The 14,873-nt window shown below is 48.8% G+C and overlaps 1 protein-coding gene across 6 annotated transcripts in view; it reads left to right on the top strand.

Moving 5' to 3' along the window:
- Nucleotides 1–14,873, top strand: part of DIP2A (DIP2 acetate--CoA ligase A) — a 110,415-nt gene that overhangs the window by 78,025 nt on the left and 17,517 nt on the right. For 5 of the 6 annotated variants that reach the window (XM_037065149.1, XM_037065148.1, XM_037065146.1 and 2 more), the window contains 8 exons: nucleotides 13–127; nucleotides 1,214–1,353; nucleotides 3,852–3,988; nucleotides 4,462–4,542; nucleotides 5,012–5,139; nucleotides 7,755–7,869; nucleotides 13,589–13,790; nucleotides 14,736–14,845. In XM_037065149.1, the coding sequence (XP_036921044.1) occupies nucleotides 13–127; nucleotides 1,214–1,353; nucleotides 3,852–3,988; nucleotides 4,462–4,542; nucleotides 5,012–5,139; nucleotides 7,755–7,869; nucleotides 13,589–13,790; nucleotides 14,736–14,845 (1,028 nt within the window). Of the gene's footprint in view, nucleotides 1–12; nucleotides 128–1,213; nucleotides 1,354–3,851; nucleotides 3,989–4,461; nucleotides 4,543–5,011; nucleotides 5,140–7,754; nucleotides 7,870–13,588; nucleotides 13,791–14,735; nucleotides 14,846–14,873 lie in introns of those variants that run through there. The other variant, XM_037065150.1, reaches the window with a different exon arrangement.

Below are 14,873 nucleotides of genomic sequence, written 5' to 3'. Positions count from 1 at the left end.
TGTGTCCTGCAGGGTCCATATCCTCCTGTGATGCCTTCCTCAATGTCTTCCAGTCCAGAGGCCTGAGGCCGGAGGTCATCTGTCCTTGTGCCAGTTCTCCTGAGGCACTAACGGTCGCCATCCGCAGGTAACTTGGTTGCTTGTGTCTGGTGAAGGCCGAACTCCTCCCTTGCCTGCCGCGTTACTGTCAGTACCAAGTGCAGTCCATTTGTTTCTGAGCAGTAGCCCTCATGAAGCAGTGCCCCATCCTGTGCCAGTCTCCCAAGCTGCTTGCACAGGAATGGGCACCCCAGCACCATCCTGGGGTGGAGCCGTGCCCGTGGTCCACTTTCTCTGCCTGGGCCGTCTCTCGCCCGTCCGGTGGCTCCTGTCCACAGCTGCCTCAGCACCGTCCTGGGGCAGAGGGCAGTGGTCGCACAGTTGAGGGCATCTTCAACTCCATTGTCAGAAAATTAGTCTCGGTTGTGGTGCATCATTCATGTTCATAGCCTGTGCTTTTATGTATAAGCATTAAGTAATTCTAAAATGTTAACAATAACAGCGTTAAAAATAACATTTTTATCCTTTATAGACCATGAAATACTCTTTATTCCTTTGATCTGTGGTGATTCCTTTTGCTTGTCAGTGTAGTTTTTTTGCTGGGAAACATAATGACCTGTGTTTCTGAGCGTTGCATTTACGGATGCTGCGTGACAAATTACTCTCAACTGTGGTGGCTTAGAGCAGCAACAGCCAGTTACTGTCTCTCGTGCTTTCTGTGGTTGGGGCTTGGGTGCTGCCTTCAGTTGGATGCTCTCTGCACTGGGCCAGGGCTGGGGGAGCCGCAGGCACGGCTTCCTGTGTGCAGCCTCAGGGCCTCTTCTGCTGGTCATTCTGCTTACCTGGTGGCCGCGGGCTCCCGGTGAGTCTCCCAGGACAAGCAGGTGGAGGCTGAATTACCTTTTATGACTTCCCTTGGACATCAGTTAGCATGACTTCCACCCTCGTCACGGGCCCATGAGCTGAAGGGAGGTGTGCCACTGTCCCACTGCAGAGAAGAGCATCGGGTGGAGAAGTGGTGGCGCCTCTAGGAAGGCAGTCCGCTGTGCACAGCCCTGCAGCCAGTGTCTTCCCAGTGTGATGCGGAGCAGGGCCCCTGGAGCGGCACCCTCCTGCAGGCAGGGTGGGCCCCAGTCCCGTCTTCTCTGTCCGTTCATGTAGTTGTGTTTCCTAGGCCGCCGGACCTGGGAGGACCTCCTCCAAGAAAAGCTGTGCTGTCGATGAATGGCCTCAGTTACGGTGTGATCCGAGTTGACACTGAAGAAAAGTTGTCAGTCCTTACTGTTCAGGACGTTGGTCAGGTGATGCCTGGAGGTAAGGGAGGCACCCGGGACAGGTCTTGTCCTTTGATTAATGTGACAGAGTGATGCCGGCCCCAGGCTCTGTAGTCATGATCTGGAAGGATACGAGTAAAAGATTCATTAAAAGGGCTTTCTGTGGAAAGTGGGATTTTAATTTAGAACATTTTTTCAGTTTTTTGCCTCTTTTTGTATTAAGTTTAAGGTTGAGCTAAAATACGAGGGTGTGTTTATGGCTTGTGAACCTGACTTCTAGTCTTCGTGTTTGGGGTAACGTGACAACCGCTCACTGCTGTCAGGCACACACAGTCTTCACACTTCGTACTGTTGAGGCGTAAACCCCACTGTCCCCATTGTGTCTGAGTAACTTGATGATTAGATGGTCTCAGCAAGTCATGAAAGTGCACGTGTGTTAGGAGTGTGACCTTAAATTAAGGTTCACAGAAATCCCTGTGGGCTTCAGAAAGGCCATGGGAACCAACCTGCACATCAGGCCCAGGGCCTGCCCAGCTCAGGAGCTGTCAGAGGCTGCTCTGCTGTCCCCGAGGCAGTGCAGCGAGGAGAGGGTGGTGGAGCCACCTTCCTGTGGTTCTTCAGGCGAGGCCACATGGAGTGACACTGGTGCAGAGTTCCCCGTGGGCAATTAGGAGCAGAGCCAGGCTGGGCAGGCCCCTGCTGACAGTCGGGAGAGGGTGGATGCACTGCTCCGGGGTCGCTCCCCTGCCCCCGTAGCAGCCCTGCAGCTGCTCCGGTTGCCCTCCTGCCTTGCCATCTGTGGTTCACCAGCAGCTGTCCTGACCACCCCGGGTGACTCCTGGAGGCAAGTTCTCATCTCTCAGTCGGTCACTCCTGCTTCCCCCAGTGCTGCTGTGTCTGTGTTTGAGGCTGCAGGGTCTGCAGGCCTCCGCCGTCCTGGCCCTCGTCTCTGCAGGTCTGCCTCCTCAAGCAGCCTGTGCACGGGCATGAGTGCTGGGCATGGTGCCAGGGGCTCCCGGGGGAGAGCCACAGTGGGAATGTCGGACGTTGCCTGTGTGGAGAAGTTGGGACTCTTATGTAAGACTCTTTAGTCTTACTAAAAATATGTAAGACTCTTAGGACAGACCAGAAATGCAAATTTTGTTTCTAGGTGCACTTCAGCAAGATGAAATACGATTTTTTCGTACTGTAATTGTACCATAAATGTGGATTCACTGGTCCCCTAGTAACTTGAACATGAGAATGAAATGTTTTATGAAGAGCAAAGATTGGGAGTCTTACATATTTTTAGTAGTTATAAAGAGAGCACAGTAACTATTTAAAGATTTGGTAAAACATAGTCTTGCTGATTTTTCTGAATGAAAAAAGTGACTTTTCTTAGTAGTATTTGTTTTTTACTACTAAAGTGTGGAACAAGATGGATTGTGTGCACACTGTGCTCCCCTAGGGTGGGTGTGTGCATGGTGCACCCTTGTGTGGGTGTGTGCACACGGTGCTCCCCTGGGGTGGAGCACCTGAGGTCTTTTTCTCCTGAGGTCTTTTGGCCAGGACAGTTGAAGACTGATTGGTACTTTTAGCAGATGTACAAAACTCATGATACAATGTGAATTTTGACCTGTTGTGCCTTTTTGTGATTTAAGTGGGGGTGTCTGTCCTCATGTGAGTGTCTGGATGTGAGCTGAGGCCCACCTGCTCAGTGAGAGACATGGATGCCGCGTCCTTTAGTGAACATCCCCAATATTCTCTCTGCTGAGGCTTTGGCTGCTTTGTGCACAAGCGGAAATAAATGAGTAATTGCCTCCCCGAAATTTTTCCCTGTTCCCCATCTTTGGAGATGAGAACACATTAGGGAAAAAAACTCAAGAAGGAGCAAAAGCAGGACACAGCCCCAATGACTGCAGACTGTCGAAGTCATACCGAGTGACTGTTTTGTTTGATGGAAGATTGCACGTCCCGGTGTGCGTTTTGCTCTATTGCGGAGGCTGTTTGTGGATGCCTGCTCTGTGGTAGGGTTGGGGGGCTGCAGTGAGCGCACAGACAAGGTCCCAGTGCCAAGGGGCAGGAAGCAGGCGGGAGCACCGGGTAGAGCTGATGCTTAGTGACAGTGGAACAGGGTGACTGGGCTGTGGGCGGGGCCGCACCAGGCCCGCATGGCAGAAGAACCCTGCCGCAGACGGGCCGGTCCGGCTCCGGAGCAGGAGCCAGCCTGGGCGCAGATGTGCACACTGGTGCCGCCGGTCCACACCCAGGTCAGCCGGCGTCTCACGGGTGCCGGAGAGTCGCACAGAGCCTGGGTGTCTGCCTGTCCCAGGGGAGGACGCACTGAACTGCTGTGTCAGCTGGCCCTGGTGTGTGTCACATACAGAGATAGGAGCAAATGGAACGTGTCCGATACCGGTCAGAAAGCTCATTGTAAGGACATGCTACACATGTGATAGTTTGTTTCCGTGACTGCAGCCAGTGGCAGCAAGTAGATTCTTGTGGATGATCCACTTCAATTAGTATATTTATGTTTTTGAGGGTTTTTTTCTCTTTTAGCTAATGTATGTGTTGTGAAGATAGACGGTGCCCCGTATCTTTGTAAAACTGATGAGGTTGGAGAAATATGTGTTGACTCCAGTGCTACAGGCACAGCGTACTATGGGCTGCTTGGGATCACAAAAAACATCTTTGAGGTTTGTACTTTGTGTTGAATTCAGTCTGAAAACGTCCGTGGGGCACCGTGGGTGGTGGGTCAGCCTCCTTGGTGCCCACTCTGCTGGGTCAGCTCTGAGTCAGGGTGCCCTTGCAGCTCTGATGTGAATCGAGGCTGCTCAGGCAAGCCAGTACTCTGTTGCTGGCGTTGTGGGGGTGTTGGGAGAGCCCAGTGAGTGCCCCCTCCTCTGGGCCAGGGGATGAAGGGGTAAAGCAGCAACTCGGGCCAATGGGGGCCCAGGGGCCTGGGGAGGATCTCGTCAGCCTCACAGACTCCTGCCCTGGGGGAGCCCCTGCCCTTTGGGGACCATGGGTGACAGCCCCACCTGAGGAATCATACCCTGGCATCGGGCAGTGAGAGGGCCGAGCTCTCCCAGCAGCCTCCTGGCTCCTGGACTGCTGGTTGATTATCTGTGGACCTCTGCCTGACTGTCCCCCTCCCCACTCTGTGCAGGCCGTCCCGGTCACTGCAGGAGGAGCACCCGTCTCTGACAGGCCTTTCACCAGGACCGGGCTCCTGGGCTTCGTTGGCCCTGTGAGTAGTCACGCCACCAGGACCCAGGTCCCCCATGGGCTCTCCACTTGGGAGGGGGCGCTGCCAGCGTGTAGTGGGCACCTAGAGGCGGGGGTGCTGCGCTGCACCCCACAGTGCACAGGACAACACCCACCCGGGGGCTCTCAGCCCAAAGTGTCACTGCTGTCAGGTTTGGGAACCCTGCCTGTGGCCCTACAGCACTCGGAGCGCTCCATAAACTTCACCCAAGACTGCGTTCCCACGTTTGACCTTCCTCATGCCAACTCCCTCCCTGGATGCCCTTTGGTCCCCACCTGGGCCCACCAGGTGGTAGGGCCCCTTCATCCCATGGTTGCCCCACCCCAGGTTTTGCCTGTCACCTTGAGTGTGGGGCCTTGGTTTTTTGTGTGCTCCCAGCTCCTCATAGCAGGGCCTGACTCACGGGGCCTGCCTGTGTGTCCCAAGTCTTGACCAGCCTCATTGCCTTCAGGATAACCTGGTCTTCGTCGTGGGCAAGCTGGATGGGCTGATGGTGGTCGGGGTTCGCAGACACAATGCAGACGACATCGTGGCTACCGCGTTGGCCGTGGAGCCCATGAAGTTTGTCTACAGAGGCAGGTGATGCGCTGCGGGTCCCCCTGCTACGGCTCTCAGTCCTTTCTCCACTTGAGGTTGGAGAAGTCTCTTTACAGTGGAAGGAGAGCTCAGTGATTTGAACAGGAAAACCTAAAAATTTCTTTTTGTCAGAGAAATCTCACAAGGAAAAGGAGGCATCTGCAGATAAAGGACAGCAGAGTTAGTGTCCTCACTGTCCCCAGACTTTCCAGTACAGGTCCTCTTAAGATGATGCAGTCTGAATGCGTAACTGGGCCCAGGTGCCAGCACCAACACCACAGAGGAAGCCTGTGCATGGCCTCATGGATGCAGGTTGGAGCACCCCGTCCATGTTCCCCACAATCAGCAGAGGCCAGTTCTTTTTCTCCTGAGGTTTAGCGAGACATGCAGAGACCCTGCTTAGTTTCTGGAGTAGAGTCAGCCCAAGTTCCTGCATGTGTCAGGCAGCACTTCAGAGATTTTCCTTCCCACTGAGCAAATAAGTGGGCCTCTGACCTAGGCCCTGGTGGCTGGGGGCAAGGAGGGAAGATTCTGTCTAGCTGCTGAGCTCTGTCCTGTGGGAAGCAGCCCCTTCTCCTAGTTGATTTGCTTAGCTGACTACTTTTAAATTTTATTCTTCTCAGGAGGCACTTTTATTACTCATACTAGGGTGCCTGTGAGCCTGGCTAGATCCTGCCTTACATATACCTTGAAGAAATCATCAGGGAATCTGCCAAATTGTGGGTCAGTGTGGGCTGTTGGCCCTCTCCAGGAAAGGATGATGGGTATAGGGTAACCGCCCAGGAGGAAGCAGCAGGTAGTCTTGTGGGTATATGCAGCCTGGAGCATCCCAGGATATCACTACCTGTCATCACAGCAGAAACTGGGTACACTGCTATACAGGTGTCCACGGGTTACACCAGGGTAGCCCACACCTCTTCTGGGGTGGATTAGAGAGACTGCCTCCTTGCATGGCCACCAGAACCTGATGGTACCTGGAGGCGAAGGCCCCACTCTGAGCAGGTGCCTGATGAGGCGGTGCCAGACTGGGTGATTGGCTGGAGTGTGGGGCGCTTGCTTTGCAAGCGGGCAGCATAGCCTGCCTGCCTGTCCCTACCAGGCAAGAGCTTGACGACCTCAGCCTTCTTGAAATAGAACTACAGTTGATTGTGCTACTGAGGTATTAGTAACAGGAAATGGGACCAAGAAACTGTAACAGTTGTGCACACAAAGAACACCATAGATGGAGTAAATAATAGGATAGATACAGCCCGAGGAAGAACCGACGAACCAGAAAGTCGGAGTAAGAAACTACTACAGATGTAATGAAATAGAAAGTTTTAAAGAAAAATTGAGAGAGATGGGGAGAGAGGAAGAAGGGCTGGAAATCCAGGTGTCAGACTTGGGAGAGAAGGAGGGAGTGTCTGCAAAGTGGGAAGCTGGGATTCTCTCTACTTGAGAAGGGTCTGCACGGCGGGTTCAGCGATGTCTTGGCTGACACGTGCACTGGACTTCCCAGTACTGGGACTCGTGAGAGAGGAGGACAGTGCGATGATGTTTTTAAGTTTTTAAAAGAATTTTTAACTTAGATTTTGTATTTATCCAAAAACATCAGTTATGCAGTTGAAATAAAAATATTCATGGGTCTGTGTTTCTGAAGCTTGGTCACCAAAAGATCATATCTGTGAAAATATTTTCAGATGAGGTACTAAGAAACAAATTCAGGAAATGCTACAAGAGGTATGAAAGTAAGGAAAATTTAATACTGGGTAAGGTTTGTTGTTTAAAAGAGTGTGTGTGCACACACGTGTGTGCACACCAGCCACAGGAGAGAACAAGAAGGTGTGTTCATACAGGCCCAGAATCAGAACTTCAGATGCGCTAGCTTGGTGGTGTGATGGGGAGACCAGCTTCGTGTCTTACAGGAAAGAGCTGTATCATCTCAAGTCTAAAAGAAGAAAGAGAAAAGGAGAACATATTGAAATTCTTAATAGTAAGATCAGAGAAACAAGCCTTGGCTGGTGTAGCTCAGTGGATTGAGTGTGGGCCTGCGAACCACACGATCGCAGTTCGATTCCCAGTCAGGGCACATGCCTGGGTTGCAGGCCAGCTCCCAGCAGGGGACTCACGAGAGGCAACCATACATTGATATTTCTCTCCTTCTCTCCTTCCCTTCCCCTCTAAAGATAAAATAAATAAAATCTTAAAAAAAAAAGAGCAACAAGTCCAGTAAACACAAGGAGATTAATTCAGTGAGAGAGAGATTTAATCAGTTGGATTAAAAGTATAATTTACAGAACTTCTAGACAAAGATTTTTGTACAGAGAAATGTATCAATTATTAACATTTCATTATGGAAAATTTTAAACTGTGTGCCTGGTGGTTTTGCTTTGCACCAGGTGGTTTTAGTGAATTTTCTGTCACGTTGGAGGAGATTTGTGACTGGTTACTTTTTAGATTCTCAGCAGGTTCGTGACTGGTTACAGTAAATTCTAAGCCTTGCGATGGTTCCTTGTGAAAGCCCCTGTCCGTTGACTCCGAACTCTAGCACTTCTGCATCTTCAGGGGCGAGGAGGTGCCTGCATCCCCGCCGGCATCCTTCGCTGGTGGTCACTTCTGTCCTCGCCCCCCACCCCCAGGATGGCTGTGTTCTCTGTGACAGTGCTGCATGATGACCGGATCGTGCTCGTTGCTGAGCAGCGGCCGGACGCCTCCGAGGAGGACAGCTTCCAGTGGATGAGCCGCGCGCTGCAGGTGGGTGCGGGCACACCCCTTCGCCTGCCTGTCTGGCGGCGCGTGGTTCAGGCGGCCCCGTGTCCTGGCATTCCCCGTTCCACTCCTTCAGAGCAGTCTGTGCTCTTGCTCGGAGCTCGGAATGCCGCCTCCTTTCTGTATCCATGCGGAGATGGCGGATGTCCAGGTGCCCCACGCTTACTCATGGGGCTGATTTGTTGGTACTTACGGCTTCCGGGACCCCTCTTCACCCTGTGCTGCCCCCACACAGTAGGCACTGAAAGAATGTGATTTGTGAGGAGGAGGAGGAAACAGCATTTGAAACGACGCAGCCTGTCTGAGGGCTGCTGTGCCCTTTGTTGTCTAATAGCCCCCAAAGCTGTTGTCCACTGGAATCGTTTTGAATGAAAAGAGGTTCAGCGTGGGCTGGCCCCCAGCGTGGACCATGAAACGCGAACACTTGTCTACTTCGGCACCAGTTACTTTCCAACATTTTATTCCAAAAATTTTCAAACATACAGCAAGGTTGAAAGAATGACACTGTGAACTCCTGCACTAGGAAATATACTAGTCAGGAATTCCTGTGTCGGAACCCAGTCTCCAGGGTCCGCAGTGGTTGCAGGTTGTGACCAGCAGTTCTGACGCTTGCATATGACACCAGTCCCTCTGCCTGCTCCTCTGGATGTGTCATATTGTCATGCATCACAGCCACCCTCCCCTCTGCACTTGGGCATCCATATTTTGGGGTATTGAACTGGAGTTTAACACACTCTTTTTTTTTAAGGGGGAAGGGAGTAGAATTTACATTCGGTAAAGTGTGCAACTTTTTTTTTTTAAGATTTCATTTATTTTGTAGATAGAGGGGGAGGGAAGGAGAAAGAGAAAGAAAGAAACATCAGTGTGTGTTTGCTTCTCACACGCCCTCTACTGGGAACCTGGCCCACAACCCAGGCATGTGCCCTGACCGGATTTTGACCAGTGACCCTTTGGTTTGCAGGCTGGCACTCAGTCCACTGAGCCGCACCAGCCAGGGCTGTTATGGGGCATCTCTGATGCACAAAACATAAAAAGGAGAGTGTAACCACCCCTATGCTCCCATCGCCCCGCATCAGCACTTGTCGGTCCAACTGAGTCCCGTCTGTCCCCCACCCCCATGTCTTCCTCAGGAGAGTTTCGAAGCAAATCCCAGACACCACGTTATTTGATCTGTATAGCTTTCTGTATTTATTTTAAAATAATATCATTACCACATCTAAAATTAACAATAATTTCTTTGTAAGTTTTATTTTGTTGAGGTATGATTGACATGTAACATCAGTCCAAGGTGGACAGCGCAGGGATTTGGTATTTGCCCATGTCGTGAAATTATCACCACAGTTACAGTTATTTAGCATCACCACACACAGTTACAGGCTTTTTTTTCTTGTGACGAGAACTTTTAAGGTCTGTCCTCTTAACACCTTTCACACACACAGTGCTATGAACTGAGTCACTGTGCTGCGCACTACATTCCAGAACTGGCTGTAACTGGGCAAGTCTGTGCCTTTGGACACACTTCGTCCATTCCACTCCATCCACTACCTCCTGCCTTTGCCAGCCACCAGTCTGTTCTGTGCACCTGTGAACTTGGCTTGTTTTTGCCTTTGTTTTAGATTCCACGTATATCTGAGATCATACTGGAATTGTCTCTCTCTGACTGGTTTCACTGAGCCTGATGCCCTTCAGGTCCTTCCATTCATGGAATTGCAGATGGCAAGATTTTATCCTTTGTAATGGTTGGATAACATTCCATTGTATATATACTCCACATTTTCTTTCCTTTTTAAAAAGTTTACTAGTTTTCTGTTTCTGCAGTAACAAATTACAAAAACCATAGTGGCTTAAAACAATACAAGTGTGTTTCATGCATTCCCGGAGGTACGAGTTCTGACACAGCTCTCAGTGGGCTGAGGCCAGGGCCTCCCCATGGCTGTGCTCCCTCCTGGGGGCTCCAGGCGAGCATCCGTTTGTTGCCTTTTTCAGCTCCTGAAGGCTGCCTTCTGATCTGGGGTTCTGGCTCTAAGCTTCCATTTTCGAAGCCAGGAGCAAAGCATCTCTCCATCGCTGCTTCCTCAGCTGCATCTTTCTCTGACTCGCCACATTTTCTTTATCCATTCATCATCTGTCCATGGACACTTGGGTTGTTTTCACTTATTAGCTGTTGTAAATAATGCTGCAATAAACATGGGGTGCGTATTTCTTGCCGAGTTAGTGTTTACGTTTTCTTCAGATAAATACCTAAAAGTGGAGTTCCTGAGTCATATGGCAGTTCTAGTTTTAATTTTTTGAGGAATTTCCATACTGTTTTCCATAGTGGCTGCACCAATATGTACAATCTCGCCGGCTGTGTAGGAGGGTCCCCTTTTCTCCACATCCTCATCTGCACTACTCTGTTGATTTACTGATGATTGCTATTCTGATACGTACAGTTTTTTTTTTAAGATTTTATTTATTTATTTTTAGAGGGAAAGGGAAGGAGAGAGGGAGAGAAACACCAATGCATGGTTGCCTCCCACGTGTCCCCCACCGGGAACCAGCCTGCAACCCAGGCATGCGCCCTGACTGGGAATCGAACCGCGATCATGTGGTTCGCAGGCTCGTGCTCAATCCACTGAGCCACACCAGCCAGGGCCTGATAGGTACAGTTTTAATTTGCATTTCCCTGATGATTGGGGATGTTGTGCATCTTTTCATATATATCTGTTGGCCACCTGTATGTCCTCTTGATTGTTTGAGGTGTTTTGTTTTGTTTTGTTGCTTTTGAGTTTTGTCTGCTGTGCAGAAGCTTATTAGTTTCAATGAGCACCTCTGCTTGTTTATTTTTTATTTTGGTGTCAAATCCAAAAAATCATAGCCAAGGCCTATATCAAGGAGTTTATACTGTTTTCTCTCTGGGGTTTTTTGGTTTCAAGTCTTTCATCCATTTTGAGTGTGTTCTTACATAAGACAGTGGTCTGGATTCATTATTTTACATGTGGATGTCCAGTTTTTCCCACACCACTTATTGAAGAAACTGTTCTCCATTGTGCATTCTGGGCCTCTGTTTTGAATTACTTGACCAGGTGAGTGTGGGTTTATTTCTGAGCTCTCCATTCTGTTCCATTGATCTGTGTGTCATTTTTGAGCCAGTACCACACTGTTTCGTCACTACAGCTTTGTGCTACAGTTTGAAATCGGGGGTGATGCTGTCAGCCTTGTTCTTCTTTCTCATTTGCTATGGCCATTCAGGCTGTTTTGTGGTTCTATACAAATTGTACGATTGTTCTGTTTTTCTGAAAAATGCTCTTTAAATTTGATTGGAATTACATTGTGTCTGTCGCTGACTTTGGGTGGTATGGACGTTTTAAGAATATTCTTTTTATCCATGAACATGGAATATCTTTCTGTTTATTTGGGTCTTACTCAATTTCTTTTATACGTGTTTTATAGTTTCAGTGTATATAGATGTCTTTTATCTCATTGGCTAAATTTATTCCTAGGTATTTTATTCTTTTTGATGTAATTATAAATGGGATTGTTAATTTTTCTTTCTGATAGCTCATCATTAGTGTTTAGCAATGCAACAGATTTTCATATATTGCTTTTGCATTCTGAAACTTTACCGAATGTGTTTGATATTTCTAATTTTTTTTTTTTGGAGGAGTCTTTAGGGTTTACTATATATAATATAATGGCATCTTCAAGTAGAGATGATTTTGTTTTTTCTTTTTAATTTGGATGCCTTTTATTTCTTTTCTCTGCACCCTCCCCCTTTTTCTTCGTGCCTGATTGCTCAGGCTAGGCCTCCTAGTAATAAATTGAATAAAAACGATAAGCGTGGACATTCTTATCTTGTTTCTTATTTTAGAAGAAAAGCTTTCAGCTTTTCATTGTTAGCTATATTATCAGTGGGCTTGTCATGTATGGCCTTTATTATGTTGAGGTATGTTCCCTCTATCCCCACTTTGTTTTTATCTTAACAATATCTGATGTAGTAAAATATCTGTCTAGTCATTATTCAAATTTTGCATTAATCTTTTGTTTGTTAGTCTCAGAATCAAAGTGAGGGAAGGAATTGTACTTGGCAGGGACAGGTCTTTAAGTCTTTTTAATCTGTAGACTTCTCTGTCATCTTTTTCTTCCAACTTGTCTACTGACAGAAACAGGTTGTTTGTCCAGTGTGTTTCGAGAGCCTGAATTCTGATGATCTGAATTCTGTGGTATCATTTAATGTGCTCCTCTGCCCTGTCGCTCCTGCACACTGGTATTAGAGCTAGACCTTCGGCCAGGCGCAGGTTTGAATTTCCGACAGTAGTCTTTTGTGGATGGTATGTGATGCCTGTGGTTTAGCATTGCTGTCCCCACTGATGTGTTAGGACTTCACAGCGGTGCTTCTTTTATATCCATATGCCTTCTTCTTCGTTTCCTGGAGCAGCTTTAGAAGTTTCTTCTACACGGATTCCTGTGGAATCCCCTGGGCCTTGGAGGGCAGGTCACGCAGGAAAACAAACTCAGGGGTTGACCTCAGAGCAGTGAGCTGGTTTCCTAGAATCCTCTAAAAGTACCCACTGCGTTCGGTTTTGTTTATTTGTCCTATTGTGGACTAGTAGCGGATTTAAACATACTGGATGTGTTTTCGGAATATTGTAGTTACTTTTCGGTGGTCAGTCGGAGCCTCTTCCGTCTGGCTCATGAGGCCTTTTGTAATACCTGCAGTCCTTTGCGACTGTACCAGAGAACAGGAAGCTCAGAGGCCTGGGAGGCGGCACCTTTCCTGTCCCAGACCTGTCAGGGCTGGGACCCTAGCTGCCTTCCAGGGGAAGGAGAATTTGGGACTGCCATCTGGGCACTTGCCATTGCCAGCTCTGTCACTGTCTCCGGGCTTGTTTCCAGTGGACAGAGTAGGGGATGTCTGTCTGCAAGATTGCCTACATCAGGAGCGTATGTTGCTAACTTTAACTCCATTCAAGACCACAGGGCTTTTACCTAACTCATCAATCTCCTTTCTCCCACACTGACCTGCTCCCACAGACTCTCTCCGTTGCCTTAGGCCGGGCTACACGCCCTGTGGTCACAGAACAACGGTCTGTGCCTATCTCTGAAGCTCGGATCAGTGAGAGCAGCTGGAGATGGTTTTCTCACGTGTTTTTTTTCCTCCCACAGGGCCTATCCCACTTGATGTGGACTCATTAAATACCCATGTTTAAAGTTGCTTTAAATAGACCCTCTCTGTGGGGCTGTGCCACCAACCTGATTCCAGTTTGGTGGGGTTCATTTGTTTTATTTTATTTTCAGTTGTTAGGGATTGCTTTTAAATATTTTTAAGTGTTTAGTGTATAAAATACATATATGGTTCAGAGTCAAATATGAAAGCAAAGTATATTCAGAGGAGCCCAGCTTCTGCCCCTGCTTGTTCACTCCTCACACAGAAGGTCATTTAACAGGGCTTTTGGGGCTTCTCTAACTTCCCATTTTTTAACTGATGTGGTTACAGTTTATGACCACATGTATACAGACACTGTGTCTTCAATGATAGAAAGTGTGCCCACGTTCACCTTGTTTTCTCATTTAACAAAATATCCTGAGGTCACTCTGTCTTCTTGACCTTGGGACTGGAATGTCCTCACCAGCCTTCATCTTCCTAGCAGCCTTCAGTTGGTCAGCGTGTGCAATGTGTCGGGTCTCAGAAGAAGTCCCTCCTGTCCTGTGTCCTCCCTTCCAGGCCATTGACAGCATCCACCAGGTGGGCGTGTACTGTCTTGCTCTGGTTCCTGCCAACACCTTGCCCAAGGCTCCTCTTGGAGGGGTTCATGTCTCTGAAGCCAAACAGCGTTTTCTGGAGGGGACGCTGCACCCATGCAATGTGCTAATGTGCCCGCACACCTGTGTCACCAACCTTCCCAAACCTCGCCAGAAGCAGCCAGGTTAGTTGTGCCTAAGAGTCTTAAATGGGTGGCAGGCACCATCCTGGTTAATGGTGCAAACCAGTTAGGGTTAAGAGCCAGAGTGAATGGCATACCAGGCCAGTCACCAGCTTTTCCCTCCTTAGAACTGAGCCATGAAAGAGGGAACTTTACCACGTTGCTGGTGTGGTCGCTTCTACCTGCCTATTAGACCTGTCTTGGTGGCTAAATTCAAGCCTGACATCTTAGCTTTGGGTCGCAAGGCCATGGCTCCCAGGGAGTGGACATGTTGCCCAAGAGCAGACTCGGACCGTGGGGACCTAAAGAAGATTGGGACATGGATCACATAGTGACCTATGTCGGTCACTGCAGTGCTTGGGCAGGGCGGGGGTGGGGGGTGTGCTTCTCCCCCAGCCCTGCGACCTGCCACAGCTGGGGGTCAGTGGGGTCTGGAGAGTCTCCGCAAGTGGGCGGTTTCTCTTCCCTGTGTAACTGTTATATATAGTTTTTCATTCTTTTGGATATGTGAATTTTTAGTAAATGCTGGCTTTTTTCCCTGATTATGGACCACTAAAATATCATTAAGTAAAATACATTTGATCAGGAAAATTTAATGTCCTATTTTGTACATAAAATACAAAAAAACAATGAAGTATATTAAGAGTTCAGCTGTGGCTGAGATCAAATCATTTCCCCCAGTTCTGTGCCATTTGGTAAAATTCATAGTCTGGTATTGCATATATTTAAAAGAGAGATCTCTTTGTCATTAGCGTAAACCTGGTAGCTGAACATCACGGAAATCTCTCGTTGCCTGGTATGGCATCACAGTGAGTGCCTGAGCATTCACTCTGTTGCCGTGAACCATCCACTGGGTTGCCCGAACATCTGTATCATAGTGAAGAGCTAGGAGTGTGAAGTGCCAGTAGCCATCATCAGCTTCTCATTCAGCACCCTCCCCTTTTCTAGAGGTTGGACCAGCCTCCATGATTGTTGGGAATCTGGTTGCTGGGAAAAGAATTGCCCAGGCCTCTGGGCGGGAGCTGGCTCACCTGGAAGACAGCGACCAGGCCAGGAAGGTAACAGGCCAGGACCTGGGAGGGTGAG

The sequence above is a fragment of the Sturnira hondurensis genome, unplaced genomic scaffold (assembly GCF_014824575.4).
Source record: "Sturnira hondurensis isolate 20B ecotype Veracruz unplaced genomic scaffold, ASM1482457v3 Scaffold0015596, whole genome shotgun sequence".
Taxonomy (NCBI): Eukaryota; Metazoa; Chordata; class Mammalia; order Chiroptera; family Phyllostomidae; genus Sturnira; species Sturnira hondurensis.
Note: the sequence above shows the minus strand (reverse complement) of the source record. Positions and strands in the feature narration are given on the sequence as shown.